General features: G+C 35.2%; 3 protein-coding genes across 5 annotated transcripts in view; 2 read left to right on the top strand and 1 right to left on the bottom strand.

Moving 5' to 3' along the window:
* Positions 1-945: 945 nt before the first annotated feature.
* LOC100253529 (sister chromatid cohesion protein SCC4) lies at positions 946-19,917 on the top strand. 2 transcript variants are annotated; one of them, XM_010652490.3, is made up of 13 exons: positions 1,008-1,399; positions 1,483-1,634; positions 1,745-1,886; positions 2,078-2,194; positions 4,254-4,755; positions 5,685-5,723; positions 5,888-6,009; positions 15,566-15,712; positions 16,670-16,759; positions 16,879-17,003; positions 18,167-18,372; positions 19,134-19,258; positions 19,393-19,917. In XM_010652490.3, the coding sequence occupies exons 1-13, from the start codon at positions 1,187-1,189 to the stop codon at positions 19,579-19,581; spliced, it is 2,169 nt and encodes a 722-aa protein (XP_010650792.1). In that variant the 5' UTR covers positions 1,008-1,186; the 3' UTR covers positions 19,582-19,917. The 2 variants fall into 2 exon arrangements, with proteins under 2 accessions (XP_010650793.1, XP_010650792.1); XM_010652491.3 differs by lacking the exon at positions 5,685-5,723 and having other exon boundaries at positions 946-1,399.
* Positions 19,918-19,950: 33 nt separating this feature from the next.
* On the bottom strand, positions 19,951-21,138 carry LOC100248423 (NAD(P)H-quinone oxidoreductase subunit N, chloroplastic). Its single transcript, XM_002275840.5, has 4 exons — positions 20,755-21,138; positions 20,524-20,640; positions 20,365-20,450; positions 19,951-20,291 (listed from the first exon to the last, which is right to left on the bottom strand). The coding sequence occupies exons 1-4, from the start codon at positions 21,136-21,138 to the stop codon at positions 20,228-20,230; spliced, it is 651 nt and encodes a 216-aa protein (XP_002275876.3). The 3' UTR covers positions 19,951-20,227.
* Positions 21,139-21,740: 602 nt separating this feature from the next.
* Positions 21,741-25,697, top strand: part of LOC100243299 (ABC transporter B family member 25, mitochondrial) — a 57,962-nt gene continuing 54,005 nt past the window's right edge. Inside the window, exons 1-5 of one of the 2 annotated variants that reach the window (XM_002275866.5) lie at positions 21,741-22,105; positions 22,207-22,428; positions 22,529-22,715; positions 22,994-23,055; positions 23,963-24,006. In XM_002275866.5, the coding sequence (XP_002275902.2) occupies positions 21,875-22,105; positions 22,207-22,428; positions 22,529-22,715; positions 22,994-23,055; positions 23,963-24,006 (746 nt within the window). In that variant the 5' untranslated portion in view covers positions 21,741-21,874. Of the gene's footprint in view, positions 22,106-22,200; positions 22,429-22,528; positions 22,716-22,993; positions 23,056-23,962; positions 24,007-25,697 lie in introns of both variants that reach the window. The other variant, XM_010652494.2, reaches the window with a different exon arrangement.

Below are 25,697 nucleotides of genomic sequence, written 5' to 3'. Positions count from 1 at the left end.
TAAAAATAAATTTTAATTACTTTTAAGAATAAATTTCCCTTTGAGACAATTATTTCTCCCATCATAAAAAAATTTTCAAAATATTCTGGTAAAAAATATTTTAAAATATTTCATATTTATTTTCAAACACAATACATTTTAAAAATAAGTTCTAAAAATTTATTTTCAATACAAAATTTTAAAAGGCCTCGTATTTGTTTTTAAAATACCATACATTTTAAATCAGATCCTTAAAAAACATTTTTTAATAATAAAATTAGAAATATTGTCTTCAAGTAAAAAACATGTTTTTAACCATCAAGGATTAGTTGGTTCCATTAGTGAGGGACAACATGCATGCGTTCATTTATATTTCAAAAATGAGAAAATATTTGATTTGATTTTATTGGATGACTCGAACATGTTCCAAAGCAATTTTTTTATGAGATTTTGTTTTTGTGTTTTTTTTTTAACGTTTAATACAAATTAAAGAAATTTAAGTTTGATTTGATAATTATTTTGGAATATAAATTTTATTATTTATAATAAAAAATTTAAAAACATGTTTGATAATATAAAATTATTTTTTTATTTTCTATTATTAAAACCATGAAATATAATATTTTCAAATAATCCCTTTTAGTTATATTTTTTTCATTTATTTTTATGAAAGATGTTTTAAAAAATGATTATTTAAATATATAATATTAAAAATAAATTACTAAATATAAAATTATTTTTAAAACATAATAAAAATATTAAAAATAAGTTGAAAATATTTTACGTTATTTTTTGTTTTATAAAATATTAAAAAATTATTTGTAAAAAATATTTTTCACAACTGTATTTTAAAAATAGTTATAAAATGCATCTTAATTATTGTAATTTCAACAAAATATAGAGAATTTAATTATTTGCGCATATTTTGGTGTTGATATGAAGATTTTTTTTCAAATTTATTATTGTTTTATATTTTAATTTCAAAATTTTAAATGAATTAAATATGGATGTATGAAGGTGAAGGGTTGTTTTGTAATTGTCGTCGATGTTAGAAGAAAAATGGCGAGTGCCCGGTCCTCTTGCAGGTAGCGAAGCGACTCCGAGCCCTAACCCCAATAATTTCCCGAACCCTAACCCTAATTTCATTTGAATGAGAGAAGTAGGGGAGTGATTGGTTTGGGGTAATCGGAAGATTGGGTGTGGGCAAATGGAAACAGTGGCGGAGGGACTGTGGGGACTGGCAGACATGCACGAGAAGAAGGGGGAGATTGGAAAGGCCGTGAAATGCTTGGAAGCCTTATGTCAGAGCCAAGTCTCCTTCTTGCCCATACTCGAAATCAAAACTAGACTTCGCATCGCCACTCTTCTCTTGAAGCACTCTCACAACCTCAATCACGCCAAGTCCCATCTCGAACGTTCTGTCTGTTCTTCTTCTTCTTCCTCTTTTTTCATCCAATTCTACTTTTCTATTTCCTCAACAGTGTCCTTCTCTTCTTGCTACAGCAACTTTTGTTGAAGTCTATTCCCTCCTGCTTTGAATTGAAGTGCAGAGCGTATAGCTTACTCAGCCAGTGTTACCATCTCGTGGGAGCCATTCCTCCCCAGAAACAGATATTAAACAAGGCTCTAGAGCTTACAGCATCCTCCGGTGATGGGTATGCATTTCCTTCTCCTTCTATCTTTGCTTGCTCTTTTTGCCTTATCATAAGTTTCCTTATTCTGCCTCATTTCCCCTCATTTTTGCTTTCATATTTATCCCCTCTAGGTTTGCGGTTAAGTTATGGTTCTGCAACTTCAATTCACAGCTTGCTAATGCTTTGATAATTGAAGGAGATTATCAGAACTCTATTTCTGCTTTAGAGCGGGGATTCAACTGCGCAACGGAAATATGTTATATTGAATTACAGGTTTTTATTGATTCAGAATGAAGTCTTTTGCTACCGTGAATTTCTCTGTCTCTATTCTCATCTCAGGGGGAGTATATAAGGACGATTTTCTCTTTATCTCTATAGCATGGGCTGGCTTAATTTAATAAAAGAACCGTCATGCTCGCCATGCATTATATATCTCTAAGTGTTTGTCTTGTGTGATGAATCAGATGTTTTTTGCGACTTCTATCCTGCATGTGCACCTTATGCAGTGGGATGATGTAAATTTGGTGGAGAGAGCTGTCAATAAATGCAATGAGGTCTGGGATTCTATTGAGCCGGATAAAGTAAGTCAGATTTTTCCTTTACTCTTGTTGCTTCTAACTTATTAGGAATGTACTTAATTTGGGATTCCCACTTGATTTCCACCAGTAGCTTTGTTATGAATTTGACGATAGGATAATAACACTAATTGCATCGACTTGTTTGTTAATAAAACAAAAGATGAGTATGCCTATCATTTTTATATCAACTAAACTGCTAAGTTCTATTTAAAGCAATGGATGCATACTTGTGCCTTGGATTTTATTCAAATGATCAGTTTTGTATGACTTCTATGTGTGTTCAAGGTCTTTCATCTCACACCATTGATTCTGAGCTTGGTAAAAGAAGGATTGTATTGGGTGGACAGTAGTAGAATGTATTGTCAAACCTGTTTGAATGTTAACCTTGGAACTCACATCCTTACCAGTGGTCTTGGCATATGGCCCTGCATATGGAAGGATGGTAAAAATAGTTGTCAAAGTAGTTGCATGGCGCTTTGTTGAGTAAAAAGTGGAACACTGATTCACTTAATATTTGGTACTAAAATAGTTTTTCATGTGAAAATTTAGTGCCTTTTTTTGGATTGGTATACTTCTTTTCCTTGGGTCCTCCTGAGGACCTGAACCTGGGACCCCCCACGACTCTACCCTCAATCCCTTGCCACTTGAGCCATGGCTCAAGGGCAAAATTTAGGGCCAAAATTTAGTAGAGAATGAATTTTTTCAGAGAAATATTAAGTAATACCAAGGAATCCATAGTTCTAAACTTGTTTGGAGTTAAACGCAAGCTACCTATCTTACTCCTTATGGGGAGCCCTATGCATTAATAGCAATTGCAAAAACCATTTTCCCATTCCCTATAGATCCACTAGTCATACTGTTGAAGATTACTCCTTATGGGGAGCCCTATGCATTAATAGCTATTGCAAAAACCATTTTCATGTTTTTTAGTTGCAACTTTGATTACTTCAGACTGTTGAAGATTTATCTATTTCGTTCATTCATAAACACCAAAGTAAGCAAAGTGGAGCTGTATTTCATTTCATATTTTAGGAGTGAAAGAATACTCTTAAGATGAGGCTGGAACGTTTTTAGGAATAAAATAGAGGGTTAAGGAATGTTGGTTATAAATAAAGTGCGTGCAGCAGCAGGGAAAATAGAATAAAGAAGAACTTTAGAGTCTCAACAAAGCCCATGAGTATGGTCTTACCTTCAACCAACATACCACTTGAAAGTCACAAGAAAACACAAGAGGCTACTTGGAAGTTGTTTTTAAAAACAGAAAACTGTTTTTCATACTTGAAAACACATTTGGTATTTTTTTGATAGAAAACAGTCTTTTGAGAACTTGTTTTGAAAACAAGGTATTTTCTGACCACATCTTTTAATTTTTTTTCACTTTTTTTGTTTTGGTGGGGGGGAGGGGGTTGTTTTAAAAAATAATTTTACAAATATGGAGAATGATTGAAAATAAAACATTATAGGTAAAAGTAATTTTGAAAAATATTTGAAAACATAGAAAACAGGTTGAGTACATTTTGAGGTTCCCATATAGATTTTTATTCTACAACAATGTTAGAGAATTGTTTTTATAATGTTCCCAAACAAGTCCCAAGTGATCTCAAACTAGCATAAGAAATTGACAAAAATATAGCCAAAAAAAAAGAAAAAAGAAAAAAAAACACTTGCTAACTAAGACACCGAACAACCTCATTTGTGAAATTTCCAAAATATCTTTGACTATGGCAATTTCAGATTTTCTTCCAATTGAAGGGGGCTAGCCAGGTAGGTTCTTCCTCCTCTATGATGCAGAATTAGTTTGTTTCACATAGATCCATTCCCTCCTAAAACCTTCTTTCTTTTGCCTGTCTTATTCAATTATATTAATAAGGGACTCTATCAAATGAACTCCACATTGTCCAATTAATTAATTATATTGTTATGATTATGCCTACAAAAAATGGATCATTCACGTGTTTTTATTTGAATTTGATTTTTTATCCTTATTTTTACAGTTATCTGCCCTTGAATGCTAATTCTTGTTTTTTTCACCATACACATGAACCTCCTAACACATATAAAGAGGCAGCAATCCCTTGGTTTACTCTTTTACAATGAACTGCTTCATATTTTCTATCGACTCCGGATATGTGACTACAAGAACGCTGCCCAGCATGTGGACAAATTAGATGCCGCTATGAAGGCTGATTTGCAGCAAATGCAGCATATACAGGAGCTGACCAAGGAACTTGATGCCTTAAATCAAAGTCTGTCCCGACATGACTTACATTACACAGATAGATCTGCACTATCTGAAAAACAAGCTCAGGTTCAAGAGCAATTGAGACGTGTAACTAGATTGGGTTCAAGTGGCAAAGAATCTCTGGAATCAGCATATTTTGGAAATGTGAAACGGGCATGGGGAGATAAGCTTGATCTGGCACCTCCTCCTATTGATGGGGAGTGGCTACCCAAAAGTGCTGTCTATGGCCTTATTGATCTTATGGTTGTCATATTTGGGCGTCCAAAGGGAAATTTTAAGGAGTGTGGGAAGCGGATCCAATCTGGACTTCGTACCATCCAAGGTTTGTTTCTTAGATTAAGATACAATTAATCTCTCCCTCTCTCTCGATCCCTCTTAAATTAATGGAGGACATGATCACAGATAGAGTTAAATGGCAGACGAAGATTCTCATGACAGAACCTACATAGTTGGGATATAAAATCTTTCTGTTGCTGTTATCCTTTGACCATTTTATTTATTTGTTTTTGTTTTTTTTTTTTCCTCTTTGACTGATCCAAACAATTCTTTTCATTGAATAGCACAAGCATATACAAAATAAAGGACGGATTGTCCCTCTCAAAAGAACAAAATCTTTCCAATTTTTTACTATTTCACATTATCTTCATCATGGTAGTGATTAGATCGGATTCATCTCTCATGCTCCATGATCAACCTCTTGAAGAGTATATTTTGCTTTCTCTTTTCCCATGTTTACTCTTATGGATTTTTCTTGAAGGAATCTTATCCTCCCCTAAATTTTTTATATACTTTTCTTGAACTATCAATTGAAAAGCATGAATAACCTTAAAGTATGCACCACTCTAAAGATGTATGATATTCCAGACGCAAATAAATGTGGATACATTTATGTGTTTTAAGTTGATATCTTGCACTTATCAGCTTGCAGTTTGTGTCTCTGAATTTCATGATGAAAGGTATCAAGAGTAGAGAAATATAACATCTCACACTAATTGTTGATAGGGGGGAAGTTGTATCATTTTGCAAATGTTAGAAAGGTGTGACTTCACAAAATTAAAGAGAGAGAGGCACTTTAAATGAGACATTTATGTACCTTTTGGAATTTATTGGGATATGAGAAACATTAGCAATTAAAACAAGCTCTCACTCCATTTTAGTAGCATGTGTCATGTTTTGGCATAGTTGCCTATAGCTACTTGGAAATTAGTTCATAGACGCCTAGTTGATGAGCTACAATCTTGTTGTGTGCAGAGGAGCTGATGAAGCTTGGAATCAGTGATAGTGTGAGGGGTGAGCCTCAGTTTTCTTTATAGAGGTTCCTATTTTTTATTTTTTTTGATAGGTTTATATAGGTTCCTATTTTAGGCTCTTCTTCAGTGGATGCCCTTATTACTTTGTATTTGCGACTCTCTAAGGTTTCTAATGCTACCTTTCCCTAATCTTCTGTCAATCAGAAGTGGATTTACAACATTCTGCTATCTGGATGGCTGGTGTGTATTTAATGCTTTTAATGCAGTTCCTTGAGAATAAAGTAGCTGTGGAGCTCACACGGTCTGAATTTGTTGAAGCACAAGAGGTGAGTCATTTGCTTCCAGTATCACCATATTTAATTTACACTTGTTATTTGGAATCACATGCAATTATTTCTGTCCTTGTATTTCCGGATCCAGTTTAAATGAAATCTTGCATCCCCTTTGGTATGTTTTTTGGTGTTTGTTGTTAGGGAGCTTGTGCAATTTACAAGTGTTTCAGTCAGCATGAATCAACCATAGGGAACAGTGGGTTAAATCAATTCTTATTTTGAATTTGAATTTTGTTTACATCAACGCTTATTTATGACATTATGGCTATTTTTCACATATTGATAGGCCCTCTTTGTAGAGAAAAAGAACTAAAGAAAAAGGAAAAAAATCATTTGCCAAAGTACTATGGTGTTAAGGCCATTAGTGCACGATGTTTTTCTTCCCATAAATTCTCAATTTGTTTACATTTGAAGTATTTTAATTGTTTTGAAGGCTTGTTCTTGGAACTCCAATTCCTCTTCTTTTTCTTTTTAAAAAAGAAACAACAATTTAGTTGCACTGAAATAGTAAGCACTTGCTTTTTTAACCTTTTGAATTAGATTTTACATTGTGACAAAAACGAAGCACCGATGCTACCTTCATTGTTTTTGTACCAAAAGCGGTCAAACCAACAAAATCTCTTATTTTAGACCCATTAACTTAATCACTAGCTTGTAGAAGATTATTGCTAAGGTCTTATTAAGGTGTATATGAAGAATCCTCCATGAAACCATTTGCATTTCTTAAGGAGCCTTTGTTAAGGGGACACAAATTTTGGACACAATTTTGATGGCCAATGAATAGGTGGATGAGAAAATGCGATTAGGTGAGGAAGTGGTAATCTTCAAAATTGCTTATGAAAAACCCTTTGCTCTTGTGGATTGAGGTTTTTTGGACCATGTACTAGAGCAAAAGGGGTTTAGTACAAGATGAAGGTATTGGATGAGGGGATGCTTGTCCTTGGAAAATTTTGTGGTCCTAGTGAATGGGAACACCAAAGGATGGTTTAAGGCATTTTAAGGTTTAAGACAAGGAGATCCTCTTTCCTATTTTTGTTCATCATTGTAGTTGACGTTTTAAGTAGGTTGATGTTGGGAGCGGAGCATAATGGTTTATTGGAGGGCTTCCTTATGGGTTGGAGTAGGATTAGAGTGTCACATTTATAGTTTGCAAATGACTTTATCTTTTTGTCTAGAATTAATATGGTAGATTCGTAAAACCTTAAACTAATCTTGCTCGTTTTGGGGCACATTTCAGGACTTAATATCAATTTAGAAAAGGGTGATTTTTCTATAATCATCACGAGTTAGGATTAGCTCTCTAGTTTAGTTTTGATGCTTGAATGTAAAATCTTAGACTGTCCTCTAACTTACCTAGGTCTTTCATTGGGCTGAAACCCAAAGGCAAATGCATTTTGAGATCTAATGATTTGCAAAATTTCGAGGAGATAGGAAGGGTGGAAAAAAGTTTTTATTTTTGATTTTTTATTATTAAGTAGAAGAATAACTATAATCCAGTCTTGCTTGTCCCACGTTCCTAGCCATTCCGTATCTCTTTTCAAGATTCCAACATCAATGATGTAAAGGATTAAGAAGTTGTAAAGAGATTTTCTTTAGTTGAGGGTTAGGGAGGGTAAAAGAGATCATCTTCTCCGTTGAGACCTAGTATGTTAGCCTGTGGTGTGTGAAGGTTTGAGATTGGGGAAGGTTTCTTTAAGGAATCATGCTCTCTTGAGGGAAGCGGTTATGGAGGTTTACTAGGGAAAGTTCCCCCCTTTGTCATCAGGTCATTTTGAGTATTTATGAGATATGTCCTAGTGCTTGGGATACTAACATTCTAGTTAGATGGTCACATTGGCGCTCTTGGAAGGCTATTGTATAGGTTTTTGAGGATTTTTATATAACACTCGCTTTGTGGTGGGTGAGGAGATGAGAATTTGTTTTTGGGAATATTTATGGTGGAGGGATCAACCTTTATGTTCTCTATTTACCTATATATATATATAAACCTTTATATTCTCAATTTCCAAGGCTTTCCAAAGTTGTTATCGTGAAAACCTTTCCATCTCAACTATCCTTGACAACTCTCTCTTTTTCTTGGAACCTTAATTTCCGTTGTAACCTCATTGATTTAGAGATTGAGGACCTTGAAAGACTTATTCCTTCTATAAATTGTGTGCATTTGTCTTCAGTTGTCTCGGATGTGACAGCTTGGTTATTATCTTCCTCAGGTTTGTTCTTAGTAAATCCTTCTTCATGGCCTTGTCCAATTTGTCAGATAGAGGTCCTTTTCTCCAATCAAATTTGTATGGAAGTCTAAAGCCCCATATAGTGACGAATAAGAATTATTCATTTATTTCTAAATGAATTTGTACATGATATATATAGAGGACTTCTCTACACTAAAAGGGAAATAATTATGTAGTTGTACAATTCCTAAAACTCAAGGATCAATATTTAACAATTAAGTGTTGGATTGATTATATTTATAGTAAAGGAAAAAAAAGTCACAATATTAGAAATTAGCTTAAATTAAATAAAAAAATATACAATTCCTAACTTTGGATTATGTTGACTTTCCAAAAGGCCTTTGCCCAATTCATGACACATAAAAAGGTAAACCAATGATATACTACAATCGAGGAAAACCTTACACCCTTAGCCTTAACTGGTACAATAAAGGATCATATGTGATATGATGACCATCTCATATAGGGGTTTGAGGAGCACCATTAGAGGCAAGATCTTATAGCAAACTGCTTTTCTCACACTAATATCAATGGTGTAGTGAATGCTAGGGTCTTTGAGGATAAGTAGAGGATGGTAGAGATACTAGGGGATCTAATTCACTTCTATTCTTCTTTTTTGGCCTCTTGTACTTTTGTTTTTAAAGGCATTCTTCTCAATGTTGTTAAGCTTGATTGGTCCTTCTTGTGTAGAATGTAAAGGTTCGAATAGCAATGAGAGAAGTTTTGTTTGGGTTTAAGGAGATGCCGTTGTCTTTTCTTTTGGGCTAAACTATTGGCTAGGTCTCCTTGTATAGTGGTAGAGTTAAGCCATTTTTTTTATTAGCTTTTTGTAACTGTGGGGAGGACTCTTGATTTTGTTTCCAATTAAAAAACTAAAAAAAGAAAAAAAAAACCCTAGTATACACTGCTCATATTTTTTATCCTTCTTTGTACTTTACTTTTTTTTTTTTTTTTTAAATAATAGGAAACTACAATTTCATTGCATTGAAATATTAAGTATAAAAAAGGGTGAGAGATCCTTTTAAGAAGTACAATATACTTTACAAAAAGTATGATAAAAAAGGTAGTTAAGTGTATATTGGTTCAAAAAGGTAAATTTATATGCACATATGAAAATGATTAAGACATTTTTGTTTTTAATTTTTTTTTCTTTGGCAAACAAAAAATTTATTAAATGGTGTTATCAAAGAAAAGGGGTGCACACTATGTGGACTGAGGGTATACAAGGGGCTTTATCTAAATTGAGAAACTTGAATTTTGTTTTCTATAGACTTAAATGTAGAAATATGTTTCTTTAAAAGGAAGTCTTAGCAAATAGGTGGAGTCATGACAAGAATGGAATGTGAGAATGTAAATTGTGTCATTTCTCATAACCCTTCTAATGATCTCATACTTATTGTTAACAAATTCAGAATCAAATCAGAAGAGGAAATCTTGGTTCCCAAATTGAGTTTTGATTTTTGGGCAAAATCTATGTTTATTTTTGAATTTCTTTTTTATTTATTTTGTATTTATCTTGTAAGAGTTGTTACCTAATAGGAGCAGATTTATTGGATTAGATTATTATGAAGTTACCCTTTCATGGTTGTAGGATCCTGTATGTTTTTTTTTTTTTTTTTGATAACCGTGGATGTTCGGGTCAGCTTACGCGCACCTCGACTAATCCCATGGGGCCCTGAAGTTAACGACGGGGTAAACCTCTAGTGGCCCTGACGGGACTCGAACTGGTGACCATTGGGGAGTAAACCCAAGGCCAGACCAACTGAGCTACCCCCCAGGGTTTTGTAGGATCCTGTATGTTTTCAAAATCAAATTGGTCATTGAATTGAAAAAATTGTTGGACCATGATTCACTGATCGGATTGGTGGTCAATTATGGTTAAATTGTGATGTTAGCATGACTTCATACATATATAATTGTATATTATTAAAATTTGAAATAATATGATTGTAACTCGTTAAACCCATTAATACGATTTTAACCAATTAAACCTATTAAAACAATTAATTTCTTTTTTTGATAGGTAAAAATCAATATGTATATATTAGGGTACACTAGAGTGCACGGTACGTATACAAGGAGCACCAAAAGGAAGCCTTCACAAAAAGAACACAAAAAAACACTCAACACAATTATAATCCACTTAACCTATTTAAAATTTATAAAAATATTATTTTAAAATACTTTTTAGTTGCTTTAACTTTCAAATTACAATTTTTTAATCCTAATTAAATTAATTATTTAATTTTAATTATAATATTGTTATAAATTAGAAAATAAATTAAAATTTTAATTTTGCACTTGGTTATTATTTTATTAATGTTTTAATGAAAAAAATATTTTATTCCTTATGATAAAATATTTGAAATTTACTTTAGTTAGATCTTGTTTGGACACATTTTCTGTTTTTTGTTAGTAATAACTTCTATATAAAAATTAGAAATTTTTATATAAAAAGTATAGACTTATTTTATATCCTTAGAAATTTTAAAAATTGTAACCTGAGTTATATGAGTTATCTAAACATGACCCATTTATTAAACTGGTTATCTGATTTAACACTATTATGATACAAACATAATTATATATAACTTGAACTTGCTAAAGTTCATGTTGTTTTCAAGTCATGTTGTTATGTTGTGTTAAAATTATTAGACGCTTTTTCATTTTCTTGTTGGTCTGAATATAGAGTCTGTGTGAGGTCCAGGTTCTTGATAAGGAATCACTACCTTCATTAAACGGAGTCTTTTCAATCGTAATGGTTAGGAAGGATGGAGAATCGTGATGCTTGATTTTCGTGTTGTTGAAGGCTCAACTTTGTTCACTACAAAACCAAAGCATTGGGTTGGGAAATGGATCCATGGTTGAACTTGGAAAGATTGATCAATTGAGAGCAACAAGCAACAAGGATGATGTTTGGTGTGTCTACTGTAAAAAACCATGGGTTACTAAGGAGTATTGGTAGAAACTCCATGGATAACTACAATCCATTGATAATGAAAACTAAAACTTGAGATGGCAAAATGGATAGGCTAACCTTGCTCATTAGAGGATGGTTCTCATAAAGAGAAAGTGGTCTTCGATGCAACAAAAATCAATGGATTTAACAACAAAGAGATTGAACAACTCCATAGGCTGCTTGCATCACTAGATAAGCCTACGCCTTTTGTTTTTGACTTATGTGAATAATCCTTATCTTATGCCTTTAGTGCCTCTGTATGACAAATTCCCCATTGATTCACTTTCTATAGCCCTTGCCTTGGAAACCCAAAAATCAAAGTAGCAGATGGAATATTGACCATCATGGCTAGTCAAGGATCAATTGTTTTGACACAATCTCTCTCACTAAAATCTGTGTTATGCGTTTCTAAACTATCACTTAACCTTTTTTTATTTTTTATTTTTTATTTTCTTATTGGAAACAAAATATATATTGATAATAGTAAAGTTGAAGAGGCGGATGAAACGTCCTTCCCACAAAGTACAAAACCTGATTAAACTCTCTCAAACGTTATCTACCCCTTTACAAACCAAAAACCAACTAAGTAGAATAACATTAAGTGGAATTCCTATAAAAGTGATAGTACACGAAGCCCAAAAAGAGGTGTAGAAATGAATAAGATCCCATAACATCCCTTCCGTTCTGCACTTTTCCTAAAAAATCCTAGCATTTCTCTTTTGCCACACAAACCACAATGCAGTGGTGAATGCGATATGCCAAAGAGTCTTGCCTCTGATTGAATTCCCTAAGCCTTTAAATGAAATAATCATCATATCTTCAATACTCTTTGGTGGAACCCAAATCCATATTAGCTACATTGAAGAGCTTATGCCAAAGCTCTAGTGTTATTAGACAAGTAGAAAAAGATGGTCAATTGATTCTCCATTTCCTTTGCATAAAATGCATCAATGAGGACTAAGAGATTTGTAGGGTCTTGTCACTTGTGGCATGTCATTGGTAATCATTTAATATTTTATCCAACAATCAAGTCACAAAAGACCTTAATTGTAGTCTAATATTCTTCCTAACTTATTGTGTGTCCCTCTATCAGGTCATGGGAAGGCTTAATGAGCGTGCTAAGGAAATGGAAGGACTATATTTCCTTGAGACAAGTGATGGCAGTAGTGGCCGTCTTCCTCTCACTCATTTAAAAAAAAAATTCATTAAATGAAGCCTAAATTTAGCCTCATTATTTTCTTTTGATAGGCAAAGACACGGAAAAAGTATATATTAATAAGAAGAGGGCACATAATGGACAACCCAAAGCATACAGGAAGTATACAATAGGCGCCAAAAGACGAAAACAAAAGAGAGAGGGGTTAAAAAAAACACACCCGCCCTCACCTAGAGCCCAACCAAGAAAAAAAGTTGATTAAAAAATTAGACCCTTCATCTATATACGGGCTTAGCCCACAACCAAAAGTTACTAACAAAAGAATATTTCAACCTTTGAATCGAGAACTCCTCATTTTCAAAAGCAATCCTATTTCTTTCCTTCCAAACCGTCCAAAATACTTGAATGTCAGTGATTTTAATTGTGAATTCGCTAAATATTATCTGGTACATTTTCCTTTGAATGATACTAAATCTTTTGTTTCCTTTTTCACTAATCTATACTGATGTTTGGGGGCCATCTCGTATTCCCAACATCAATGGAGCTCATTGGTTTGTTTTCTTTATTGATGACTACTTTGGAGTTACATGGCTATTCTTATTAAAGAATAAATTTGATATGAGTTTTGTATTTCTAGTGTTCCATAAGATGATTAGTATTTAGTTTGGAGTCTTGATTTAAAAAATAAGACTTGACAATGGTATAAAATATTTTTATCAAGTTGTGTCCCCTTTTCTTTAGAAGCAGGGAATTGTTCATCAATCTTCTGCACATACACTCCACAACAAAATGAAGTGGCTAAGTGAAAAAAACCGTCATCTTCTTGAAATGACTTGATTTTTGTTGTTTAAGAAAAATGTCCTAGAAACATTTTTTAGGGGGCAGTTCTAATTGCAGCACACTTAATTAATCGATTGCCCTCTAGAACCTTGGACAACAAGACTTCCATAATTGTTCTTTTTGAGTTCTTCCCTCAATTCCGTGGTTATAATTAACTCCTTCCAAGCTATTTGGATGCTCTTCTTTTGTTCATGTCCCTGCCAATCATCATAGCAAATTGGATTGCCACTCTCTTAAAAGTATGTTTATGGGCTACTCTTCAGCAAAAAGGGATGCAAGTGTTGTCACCTAGCCTCGAAAAAAATGTTTGTATCCATGGATGTGACCTTTGCTGAAAATCAGACCTTCTTTTCTACCCTTTATCTTCAGGGAGTCCTAGCTGTTTTTCTTATCTCAACCACTTGGGAAACCCTTCATCAAGTAGTCTGAACCCTACCATTAGCCCATAAGCTGATCTTCCATCACTAGACAAAAATACTTTCTTGAAAACAATAGCTAATTTATCTTTTGGAAATGACCAAGGGGAAACTGTTGTGCCGTTGCAATTCTATTTAAGGAGGAGACAACCACCTCTTGTTCCAGTGCAGGTCTCAAACTCTGAACCAGTAATAAGTACTGAACTTCGCTCTCATTCTTCTTCTCCTTTATCTTCAAAGGAACAAACAAAACTCATTCAAACATGCACTACCAACGAACCAATGCCATCTTTTGATGGTTTAGAATTACCTATCACCCTTAGGAAAGGAACAAGAAAGTGTACTCAACAACCCATCTCCAACCTTAGTTCTTTTTGGTAAATTATCTTCTTCGCATTGTGGCTTGCTATCCAAATTGATCCATGTCAAAATTCCATGAACAGTTCAAGAGGCACTTGTGCGTAGGTGGAAGAAGGCATTATATAGGTTGGAGCAATCTCCTAGAGCATGGCTTGGAAGGTTTTCTAAACCTATGGTTGATATGAAGTTTTGGCATAGTCGAAGGATATTACACTCTCTTGATCAAGCACTCATCATTTGGTAAAGTAACAACCTTGATAGTGTTATGTGGATGATATTATTGTGACAGGTGATGATCTTGTAGAGATATATGAGCTTAGAGGGCAATTGTCCAAAGAGTTCAAATAAAAGATTTGGGGAGGCTCAAGTATTTCTGGGTATTGAAGTTGTTTACTCGAGAAGTGGGATCTTCATCTCACAACAAAATTACCTTCTTGATCTCCTTAAAGGCACATGGATGATTGGCTGTAAACCTGTTGATATCCCAATGACTCTGAATCATAAACATGGAGAAGCCAAAGAAGATACAGTAGTGGATTGTGGGAGATATCAACGGGTAGTTGGAAAACTGATTTATTTGTCTCATACATGTCCAAATATAGCCTATGCAGTAAGTGTGGCGATTGAATTTATGTATTCCCCTAGAGAGGTTCATCTAGAGGTTGTTCACAGAATTTTTTATTATCTGAACTTCACCCAGGGAAAGGAATTCTCTTTAAGAGAAATGGAGAGTTGAGTTTAGAGGCCTATTCTAATGTTGATTTGTCAAGATTCATTACTGATAGAAGATCAACTTTGGAGAAGCAAGAAACAATTAGTTGTTGCTAGGTCAAGTGCAGAAGTAGAGTTCAAAGCTATGACAGTTGAGATTTGTGAGTTGCTAAAGTTAACCAAGGAACTAGCCAGCCATTCATTTTAGGAGTTGACTAGCAAGATGGGAAGGGACGATATCTTCTATCCAGCTTGAGGGGGAGTATTTACAGATTTAGAATCCAATCAGGAGAGAGAATATTGGTTCCCTAATCAAGTCTTGATTTTTAGGAAAAAACTATGTTTATTTTTGAATTTATTTATGTATTTATTTTGTATTATATTATATGAGCTGTACCTAATAAGAGCTGATTTATAGGAACAAATTATTAGGAAGTTTCCTTTTTTTGGGTTGTAGGGATCCTGTATAAATACTTTATCTGTTATTCAAAGTAAAAATAGAGAAACACCTTTATTTTCTATGCTTATTATGGAATAAATTGATTTCAAAAGCTATGGAAAGGGGCTCATTTGGTATTTCCTTTCCATGAGATGGCCAAATGTTTCTTGAAATGAATAGTCACGTTTCTGCAGTTGTTTTGATAACTGAGCAGCTGGACTTTCATAAGTTGCAATAGACTATTGTTAGTGTCACTTTGGTGTGATAGTAAGTTCTCTAATCTTTAATCTTATTCTTGGCATGCATGTGCATAGACACATGTATGTATGTGTACATGTGTGTGCATGAATGAACTAATAAAACAAAACCAGTAACCAAGACCCAATTGAAAAATGAAAATAGAAAATAAAAGAAAAGTAATCATGATCTGTATGACTGCAGGCCTTGGTGCAGATGAGAAATTGGTTCCTTCGCTTTCCAACAATTTTACAAGCTTGTGAAAGCATTATTGAGATGCTCAGAGGGCAGTATGCTCATTCAGTTGGATGTTTTAGTGAAGCAGCTTTCCATTTTATTGAAGCAGCAAAGGTTTGTTGTTTAATTTGTTTATTTAGCCTTTTTTTTTTACATGAGTATGTTGTTTAAGATGTTAAAAACATTTGTTTTTATTTTTTATTTTTTGTTTTTATCAAATGTTAAAAAACAAAAATTGGCTTCAGATGTGTGGAGGAACCTCTTCCTAGTCTGTTATGTTCTAGAAGTTGAGTGAAACGTTATGGTTGTGCCATTCCTTTTTAAAAATATTTTAAGGATATTTTATTGCAATGCGATTATATCATATGATTTCTTAATGGTAAAATTTTCTAAATTTCCATTGATACATCCTCAATTACTTCATTGTGTCCTGTCATAAGTCCATATGAAATTCTTGCTTGTATGGCTGATTCGCATTTGATTTATGTTGTTTTAAAGATTGTTGTCCCTCGGGCTCATGGTGAAAACCAATTGCCAATTATCCTGTTTTGCCTATTCCTCGTCAAATTAGCAATTGGACTGATGTCTTAGTTAGGGTTTATGTAAAAAGTGTTTAAACTACGGGAATAAGGAGGCAGGGGACTTCTATCTTGCCTGGCATCTCCCATATTTCTTCTTATTTTTATTTTAAATTCTCTGCAACATCAATGATTTTGAGTGTAGTAGTAGTATTTTTTCCCATTTGATTCAAGTAAAAGACGGAATGTTGTTTGGTTTTTAACAGAATAGTCTGCATTTCATAGCAATTGATTTAAAGCATGAGAGATGAGATGGAAGTTGCCTCTTTGTTGTAATCCTTTTGAAATATATTTTACATATTGGAAACTAGTAATTGGAGACTTTAGAGTTAGAGATCCGAATGAGGGATAGGAGTGCTGGCACTGACATTGGATTGGTCCTCTCTCTGTGCACATTTTAAGTGTTGACACATGTTTTATGGGTTTCTTTCCTCTTTCAACTTAAGAATTGTTTGTGAAATGTTATATAAATCACAAATAATGGTAATTGTAGCTAACGGAGAGCAAATCAATGCAAGCTATGTGCCAAGTTTATGCAGCTGTTTCTTACATCTGCATTGGTGATGCTGAATCATCTTCACAGGTGAAAATTCCTTCTTGTAATAGAAAATGGGTTATTTTCTGAAAATTATAATTAATTTTTAGTTTCAGTTATCATTTTCATAAGTTAAATGCTCTTACAGAAAAGTTGTTTTTGTGCAGGCATTTGATTTGATTGGACCAGTTTACAGAATGATGGATTCATTTGTTGGAGTGCGAGAGAAAACCAGTGTTCTCTTTGCTTATGGCCTTTTACTGATGAAACAACACAATTTACAAGAAGCACGGTAAATGTTTCAGTTCTTAGCTTACCTCTACCCTGAGTGTGTTGGTTATTATTTTTGTTAAGACTTTGGAGTTATGGATACCAATAGAAATGGAATCAATCATTTGTGTGTTTTCCTTTTGATGGAACCTTCAAGCACTTGCATATTTTATGAACTGACCATCAGTTCTCTTTTGAAAATTGTAAAGGAGGGATTTGCATTTTAAATGCTATAATACTGAGTGGAACAACATTTTAGTGTAATCTACAAACACCCACTTAAACTGCGAAGCTAGTGTTGGTTATCTATTACAATTGGCCTGATGGGCTACAAAATGAGTGTTACTCTTCCATGGAGAAATCCTTTTGCAGCCCTGATGAAGACAAATCGATCCTAGGACTTTGGTACAGCCCTCTGAAAATTATGAGTTGGAACCCGCATTCAAATGCAACCCTATCAGCCCCAAACTTAATGGAGATTTTAATGTTGTAAAAAAGTTTCCTAGATTGGTTAATGTACAGGTGGAAGTTGGGCTAAAAGGTGGCTCTCTCATTTGAGGTGATTAAGGGTGATCTCTATCCTCCTCAAGGGTTGTGTTGTTTAAGTACTTTGTGTTGGTTTATATATGTATGCATATTTGCGTAGTTGTTGAACTTTTTTTGATAGGTAAATAAGCAAATAGATTAGAAGCATAGAGAAAGGCACATCAAGTACATACGGAGTACACAAAGAGAGCCAAAAAGCAGGCGAAAGAACTTTTCTAAGCATTCACTTTTCACTTGTAATTACCACTGCTTTGTTCAATAAAAGTAAAGAAAACCTCAAACAGCACATGACAACCCAGATCGTGAATCCTCAAACAGTACATGGCAACCTGATTGTGACCATAATAAAATGAATTAGTTGGTAGCAGTCATCTTCCACTTGTGGGTATAAACACAAATAATAAAACAACTGCGATGCCTTTCTAGTATCCACAATATCTGTATGGTGAATGATTGGGGAGCTTTCGTTCATCTTAACTGTCTCTTGAAGTTAAGCAGGATCAAAATGTATGGTAGATCACATGTTTGTAATTCAGCATTTACCAATTTACTGAGAGGCTTGAACTTATCTGTGCATACGTGCATGTGTGTGTTTCTCATTCATTCTCTCCTTATTCCAAAGTAACAACTTTGATGCAGAATTCGACTGGCCACTGGCTTGCAGATCACACATAATCACCTGGGGAATCTTCAACTTGTTTCACAGTATTTGACCATTCTTGGAAGTTTGGCACTTGCCTTGCATGACACTGGACAAGCAAGAGAGATCCTGAGGTCCTCCCTTACATTAGCTAAGAAGCTCTGTGACATCCCAACTCAGATATGGGTACTGTCAGTTTTGACAGGTATAAGTCATCCCATATTACCTCTTGTGTGTGTGTGTTTTAATTTTTAATTTTTTAAGTATAAAAAGAATGTTTATGACATACTGTAAACCAGACACATACAGGTTTGCATTGATTACTCTGGGTTTCTGGAAAGCAAAAGAAAGGTCTTTGGCATAGTGTGTACCTGAGTTGGACTACCCCATCCACAGTGGAAACCAACAAAGAATATCTACTTAAATCACAGTATTACTTATTTTATGTCATTACTTTGCATAGGTCTTTAGGGAAAACTGTCATTAAATTTGAGGTGTCTGCATGCTTGACCTATCTCTATAAGAATTTGATAACATGTGACAAATATATACCTCTTTGCAATGTTCTTGAAAAAAAAAATGCTTTAAATTGGTTGGGTCTATATGTGGTATTAAAATGTGTTCAAATTGGTTGGGTCTTATGTGGTGTAAGCAAGTTGTTAATATTCCACAATAACTATGTAAAATCTGTGATATTTTTTTTTTTTTTGTAACTCTTCAAACAAACAAGAGGATAAAAAGAACATAAGAAAGAGCATTTTAGAGCAGATTAAAACTATCAGAGTGCTAAAGCAAACATGATTCTAGAAACATTCTGCCAAATTTCTGATAGATTGATTGTCTTCGTTAACTTGGCCTGGCTGGCTGTGTTCAGAAGATATTCCGCTTCTTTATTACGTTGAATCTGGATGGAATTAAGTTTTGCATATCACCAGGGCTATTTAGTTATTTTTTGTTGTCTTGTAGCTTTGTATCAAGAATTAGGTGAGAGGGGAAATGAAATGGAGAATTCTGAATATCAAAGGAGAAAGGCTGATGATCTGCAGAAGAGACTTGTAGATGCTCATTCATCCATTCATCACATTGAACTAGTAAGGACATCCATCTTATGCTTATGCATTGGGTGTTATGAGAAAGATCAATTAGAAATATCTAACCTGCAGAAAATTGATTGTCAGATTTGCATGCACTTATTGGTATTCTCTCTTTACATATTCATGGGCAGATTGAAAAGGTCAGACTTGAAGTTCGGCAACTACATGAACTTGACATCAAACGTGCAGTTGCAGGCTCATCCATGAGGGTCAGTCTTGACATTCCGGAATCTGTTGGTTTGTTAACCCCATCTCCTGCTCCTTCATCTTCAAGGCTAGTTGATTTAGATACTGGAAGGCGTGGGAAGAGAAAAATTTAGTTGACAGTTGTAGAGTCTCCCTCTTTTTTTCTTCTTTCTTTTCTCAAAATTATACATCATCACCAATGTACAACTTGAAAGCTTGGTAGCTGCTATGACATAGGAGGGGATTGCAGGATAGAAATTGCAGCAAGCAGCAAGGTGCCGACATGGTTTACATTGTTGGATCGGATGCTGGCCATTTTTGTATTATGATGTTGTTAACCAATTATATCATCCTTTCCTAGAAGTTTGATATTTCTTTTCTCATCTCATTCTTTTTTGGTTGGAAATGTAAGTTTCTATTGGGTTCAGGACTTGACCTCACAATTGTATATAAGCAACACATTCATCAAATCTTTCGATTGATCTTTCTGTTGCTAAAGCATATAAGCTGTAATGGTAGATGATTGATTATATAGTATGAAGGATACAATGTCAAATATTTTGCCAACAGAACTTCTTAGTCGAAAAAATCCTGTTTATGGGCGCAAGCTGACTTTGAGTTCAGTTTTCCACAGCAATGAGCAGAGATAATTTTATTTTATACCATACTTTGGGTCCTCTGCGGTACAGTATAGAAGATCTGTCACTGTCACTACCCATTTGGTAAAATTGGATTACATCAGAAACCTTGAGGACAGATTGAGGCATAGCATTAGGATCATCATGCATCCTCGTTCCCAGTGAGTGCGGCAATCTCTTTGAGTGGCTTCCACATGAATTTTCTCCTGTGCATTTGACAGAAATCAATGATTATTAAGTATTCTTTGACGCAGATTTTCTCCTAGGAGGCAGTCTTACCAGTTTCCACATTCTGCAATGACCCTGACCTTGGGACGGAGGGTGGGCAGCAAGGCAAGAAACTGCAATTCCGACTTTGAGAGAACCTGGATATGAAGGCATAGTTCAACAAAGGGTTAACTTAAACTGCATTGGTTATGGGAGTGGTAGGGTGCCTACCTTGGCTTCAATGATCCAGACCACAAGTCCCTTGGCGTTTGGAGGCAGCAAAGAGAGCCTATAGTCCACTTCTGGGGGAAAATACCACCTTGCAATGGGCTGCTTCCCAACGTGAGCCTACAGTCGGCCAAGGCCAAAGAGAAAAAGAAGAAGAGAGCATAATTCAGCCTTTTTGCATGGATGGGGAAATGCATGATAGAGGGGAGCGGAGGGAGTGGGGGAGAAACTAACAGGACAAACGGGGTGAATCTCAGTGAGAGTGGTTTCAGGATCACCCAGGCCACGAGCTGAGAGGTCAAGGAAATAGTAGCCCTGGTACCTCAGCCTGTTGAGATATCGACCCTCATAGCCTCCCTCGTGGGGAGAGTATATGGCCAGGGCTTTGTGCTCTTCCACGTCCGAGAGCCAACGCCCCAGATCTAATTTCACCAAATCTCCTCCTACCAGGTCGCCTATTCCAATCCCCCCTCCACCACCACCACTACACCTCACTACTGAATATGAACTCCTCCTCTTCACTATCACCATATTCAGGCTTCTGTTCATCATCACGCACCTGTTTGGTGACACCACCACCCTTGGCGCCTTATACTGCAAGCAGGCCGCGGCTTCCATTCTTCAAAGGTCCGGGAGAGACAAGGACTCTATGGTGGGAAGACGGGATAAGCAACTCTTACCCTTTTTCCCGTCTTTGTCCAATATACATCTCCTCTCTTTTTATTTATTTTTTGTGGTTCTGAAAAAATACCCTCCTCTATCGGGACAAAAAGCTTCTATTCAAACTGAGAAATACCTTGTCTAACAGTGCTATAGCTCAAAATATTTCCATTTCAATTTAAATTTAGCAGAATCATGAGGTTTTTTCACTCCATGTATTACAGTAAATTGAATGGGACAGACGTTCTCATGCAAACAAGGCACTATTCACTGCAACTTCGAAAAATGGAAATTTTCTCACATTTTTTACCCAATTTTGTTCATTGGGTCCTTGGAAAAATTTAAAATGATAATATTTTTTTCTTTTCCTAAATCACAAATTCAGCCTCTTAATTATAAAGGAATATTTTGTTTCCCCTTATTTAGGGCTAGAATTCTCGGTAGTGGCCGACTAAATATATATATATATATATATATATAGAGAGAGAGAGAGAGAGAGAGAGGTCTGATACGGCGACAGAAGCGCTTCTGACAAGATACTTGGTCTTAAGAATACTAGAGAGTTCATCAGCATTAACCCAAAAAGAGAAAAAATAAGGAAGACCGCCATCCTCAAACATAAAAATCAGAGGGGAGGGCCAGACTAGGATTAGGGTTTTCAGATTTATTTACAGTGGATTAGATTGCAGAAACAATGGCGGGCGTTGCTTCTTGCTCAAGGTTGTTTTCGGGAAATTCAAAGCGCTTTTTGTTACGCTATTCTCATCGTAATAATTCAACTATCAATATCTGCAATGGAAGAGAATTGGGAATCGCTCGCAACCTCAACATCACCAGAAGGATCCATTTTTTTAGACATTTGAACAGCTTTCTATCGGATTCGCCTCCCTCCTATCGACCACCTTCCCCTTACCACCGACACCCTGTGAGTTCATCTCATTATTATTATTATTTTTTCCTCTGCTTCATATCTGAATTCCTCTAGAGGGTGATGATGATTTTTTATACTTGAAATGAAAGGAACAGAGTTGGACGCTCAAAGGATACGCACTCTTCTCCACATCTACTGCTGGTGATGTAACGGCAACAAAACAGGTTGGAAAGAAAAATCAAGCAAAAGTTGTTTCGGATGAACATGCCGCTGATATGAAAATCCTCCGCACTCTTGCTAAGTACTTATGGTCGAAAGACAACCCGGAATTCCGTTTCAGGGTGATTATGGCCTTGGGTTTCTTGGTTGGGGCTAAGGTCTGTTTCCCATGATGCCCTTCTCTTTTCACACCATTCACTTTATTTAAAATCATTTTTTTTTCTTTAAAGTTTCAGAATTTGTGTTTTTCTCTTTCAGGTTCTAAATGTCCAGGTGCCTTTTTTATTCAAGCTTGCTGTTGATTGGTTAACGACCACAACTGGAAATGCTACTGCTCTTGCTTCCTTTACTACTGCTAATTCAACTGCTTTGGCTTTATTTGTGAGCCCAGCTGCTGTTTTAGTTGGATATGGGATAGCTCGTTCTGGGGCTTCTGCTTTTAATGGTATTATATACATCTGAACTACACTCGTTATGTTAGGTTTAGAAACTCATAATGAACAACAGAAGAAAGGAGATGAAAATGCTGACTTCCGAATTCTATTCCGGACCTACTTCATCATTTTCCTTTCCCTCTCTCTCTCTTCAACTTCCAAACCAAGTTTCTCCTTTTTGCCTTTTGGTAATGTTTCTCTTGGCAGTATAGGCTTCTTCCTGCAGTTTTTTTAAAGAAATATTCCTCCTTTTTCCGTTCTTATGGTAAGTGAAATTCTGTTGTGGCAGAATTGCGGACCGCTGTGTTCTCTAAGGTGGCATTGCGAACAATTCGATCAGTATCCAGGAGGGTATGGAATTGCTAGTTTCATCTCCTTGTTTTAATTAGTAACTGTTTGAGGACCACAAAATTATTATGCAGTGTGTATAAGTTCATTCCTTTGGTGGCAATCCCTGATCCTGACTAGCATTGTCATTCATGAGTTCTAGATGTCGGTTTTCTCCTGTATAAAATAATTTACCATGTCTGGTAGCCATTTTAATAGGAAATGGGTTGAGTTCAGGTTGACCTGCTATTACTCTACACCTTTGTCTCTTGAATTAAAATATATTATTAGTATCTTCTTTTTTCTACTCTTTGTTAACTAATTCCTTCAGCTTATGATTATGGAGAATTTACCATTCACAATTCCATAGTGATACATGAATTATTTATTTTCTATTTCAAATCCTGAAAAAAGATATGAAGACGGCAAGACTAAATGGTCGATGGTTGGGTTTTTATTGAGGCCTCCTAAATGGAACACATTGTGATTTTTTCTTTTACAACCTGCTTAACAAATGCTAGGTTCTTTTCGAGGGTGCACTGTTAATGAAGGTGCTCAACCTGTTAGTGCCATGCTATGATACGAAGATGGAATGGAATGAGGAAAATATTTTGATTAAGAAGAAAGGTTAATGATACTGCAACAGCCTTGGGAGGGTTGACCACAGGAAAAACGTTCATTTACCTAATTAATGTTAACTAAGTAACCATGAAAGACAATTGATACTTGTTATACGCTTGCATAACACTATAGAGCATCCATTTACAGATTAAATTTATATCCAAGAGCACTACTTGGCAATTTTTTCTAATACATTCTTTCCCCAATACTTTCTGTTATATGCATCTATGTATTTTTGTGTGTGTGTCTCCAGTGTTCTGTGTTCTAGTACCCTTCTTAAAACTTATATGACAATATTTGATTTCTGCAGGTGTTTTCGCATTTGCATGATCTTGATCTTCAGTATCATCTGAGGTATTGTTTGGACAAATCTTGTCTTCAGCTTTCTGGAAATTTTCTGAGAGATGTCTGTTGTTTCATGTATTTTCTTGTACTAAAAGATATGCATGTATTAATTAGTGGATGAAACCTGCATCAGTTTTTTTATCAGAAACAAACAATTCGTTAAAAAGACATCCACCTTCTCAAATGGCTTTCTGTAGGCTCTACCTAGTTGCTCTTCTTCCCACCCAGAACACAAATGATCATCTTCTTCTCAAACTTTCCCACAATGATGTTCCCTTCTCTGCCAGCCATTGCCAGAACCTTTAGAGTCAATAAACTGCATATACCCACACTCTGTTCTCCTTAACAAAGCATACACTTGCCAGGTGCACCGGATGCGATTTTCTTTCAATGTTTTCTCCCTATAAAAGATCTCTTTGAATCTTCTCTAACATGGCCTGAAGCAAATATTGGTGTGACAAGTGAAGACATGAAGTACACTGGCAGTTTAGAAATGGTGCTTGTAGTGAAAGTTAATCTCCCCCACAAAGATACTGTCTTTTCCAGGGAGTGATTCTTTCTAAAAGATGTTCTGCCACTGATTTCCAAATCAATATAGCTTTAAAGGACTAATCTAGCATTATCAACAGTTAGGCTGATGGGAGCTGATCCACTCTACACCCAAATCCTAAAGCTAATACTTTTTTTTTTTTGGTAGGAAATCCTAAAACTCATACTTTGACATACTCCATTTCACCTACAACAATTTTTTGATAGGTAAATTTTTGTCTTGAACTTGGAACCTCTGATAAACCCTCCCCAACCCTTTATTTCATGTGCAACAATGATTTCACCTTTTCCTTATCTTGATTCTCAAACCAGGAGCTTCATGATATGATGAGATCTTAAGTACATAAGCTATCCATCCTCCTTCTCTTAGAATGATAGGGTATCTAGCAAAAATTGAATAAGAAAACTATTGTTTTCTTTTCCCCATGTTGAAGATCTGGATTTAATCACCATCAACCACTTTTAGAATGAGACAACTCAAGACTTCCATCACCATAACAAGTAGTTAAGGTGAGAGCAGATCCCCTTGTCTAAAGACATTGTGAACTCTAGAAAAAAGAAAAAAATAGTTACCCAATTAACCAATAAAGAAAATCTGATAATAGAAATGAATATCTTATTCAATCAATTCATTTTTGCCCAAAATCAATTTTTTTCTCAATGACCTTAAAAAAACACGAACTTCTAGTGTTATAAACTTTTTCAATGCCCAAATTACTAGCAAAAACTGTCATTGAACTCTTCAATTTTGAATCAGTTGTTTCATTAGCAATAACTGCATTACCAATACCCAACATCTGTAAATCAATTCTGAATCTGCCCCACAAGTCTCTCAACCACCTTCCTGAGTCTATTAGCAAGAATTTTGGACAGAAGTTTATACAAAACACCCATAAAACTCATTGGCCTGAAGTCTTAAATATCCTCTGCTCTACCCTTTCTAATGTTACCTTCAAGTTTTTTTTTCCCTCTGTTTGTAGATAAATCCCTTACAATTACCATTAGTTACTCTCTGACATCTCCCAACACTATTTTCAAAAATCCATAGTTATCCCATCGAGACTAGATGCTTGTCCTTGCTTAGATTATGTAAAACAATCAACACTTGCTTTTCAAGAGACCACTTGAAGCCAACTCTATTTGCCTCATTT

The sequence above is a fragment of the Vitis vinifera genome, chromosome 6, assembly GCF_030704535.1.
Source record: "Vitis vinifera cultivar Pinot Noir 40024 chromosome 6, ASM3070453v1".
NCBI classification, from domain to species: domain Eukaryota; kingdom Viridiplantae; phylum Streptophyta; class Magnoliopsida; order Vitales; family Vitaceae; genus Vitis; species Vitis vinifera.
The sequence above is the reverse complement of the archived record's forward strand: the minus strand, read 5'-3'. Positions and strand labels throughout refer to the sequence as shown.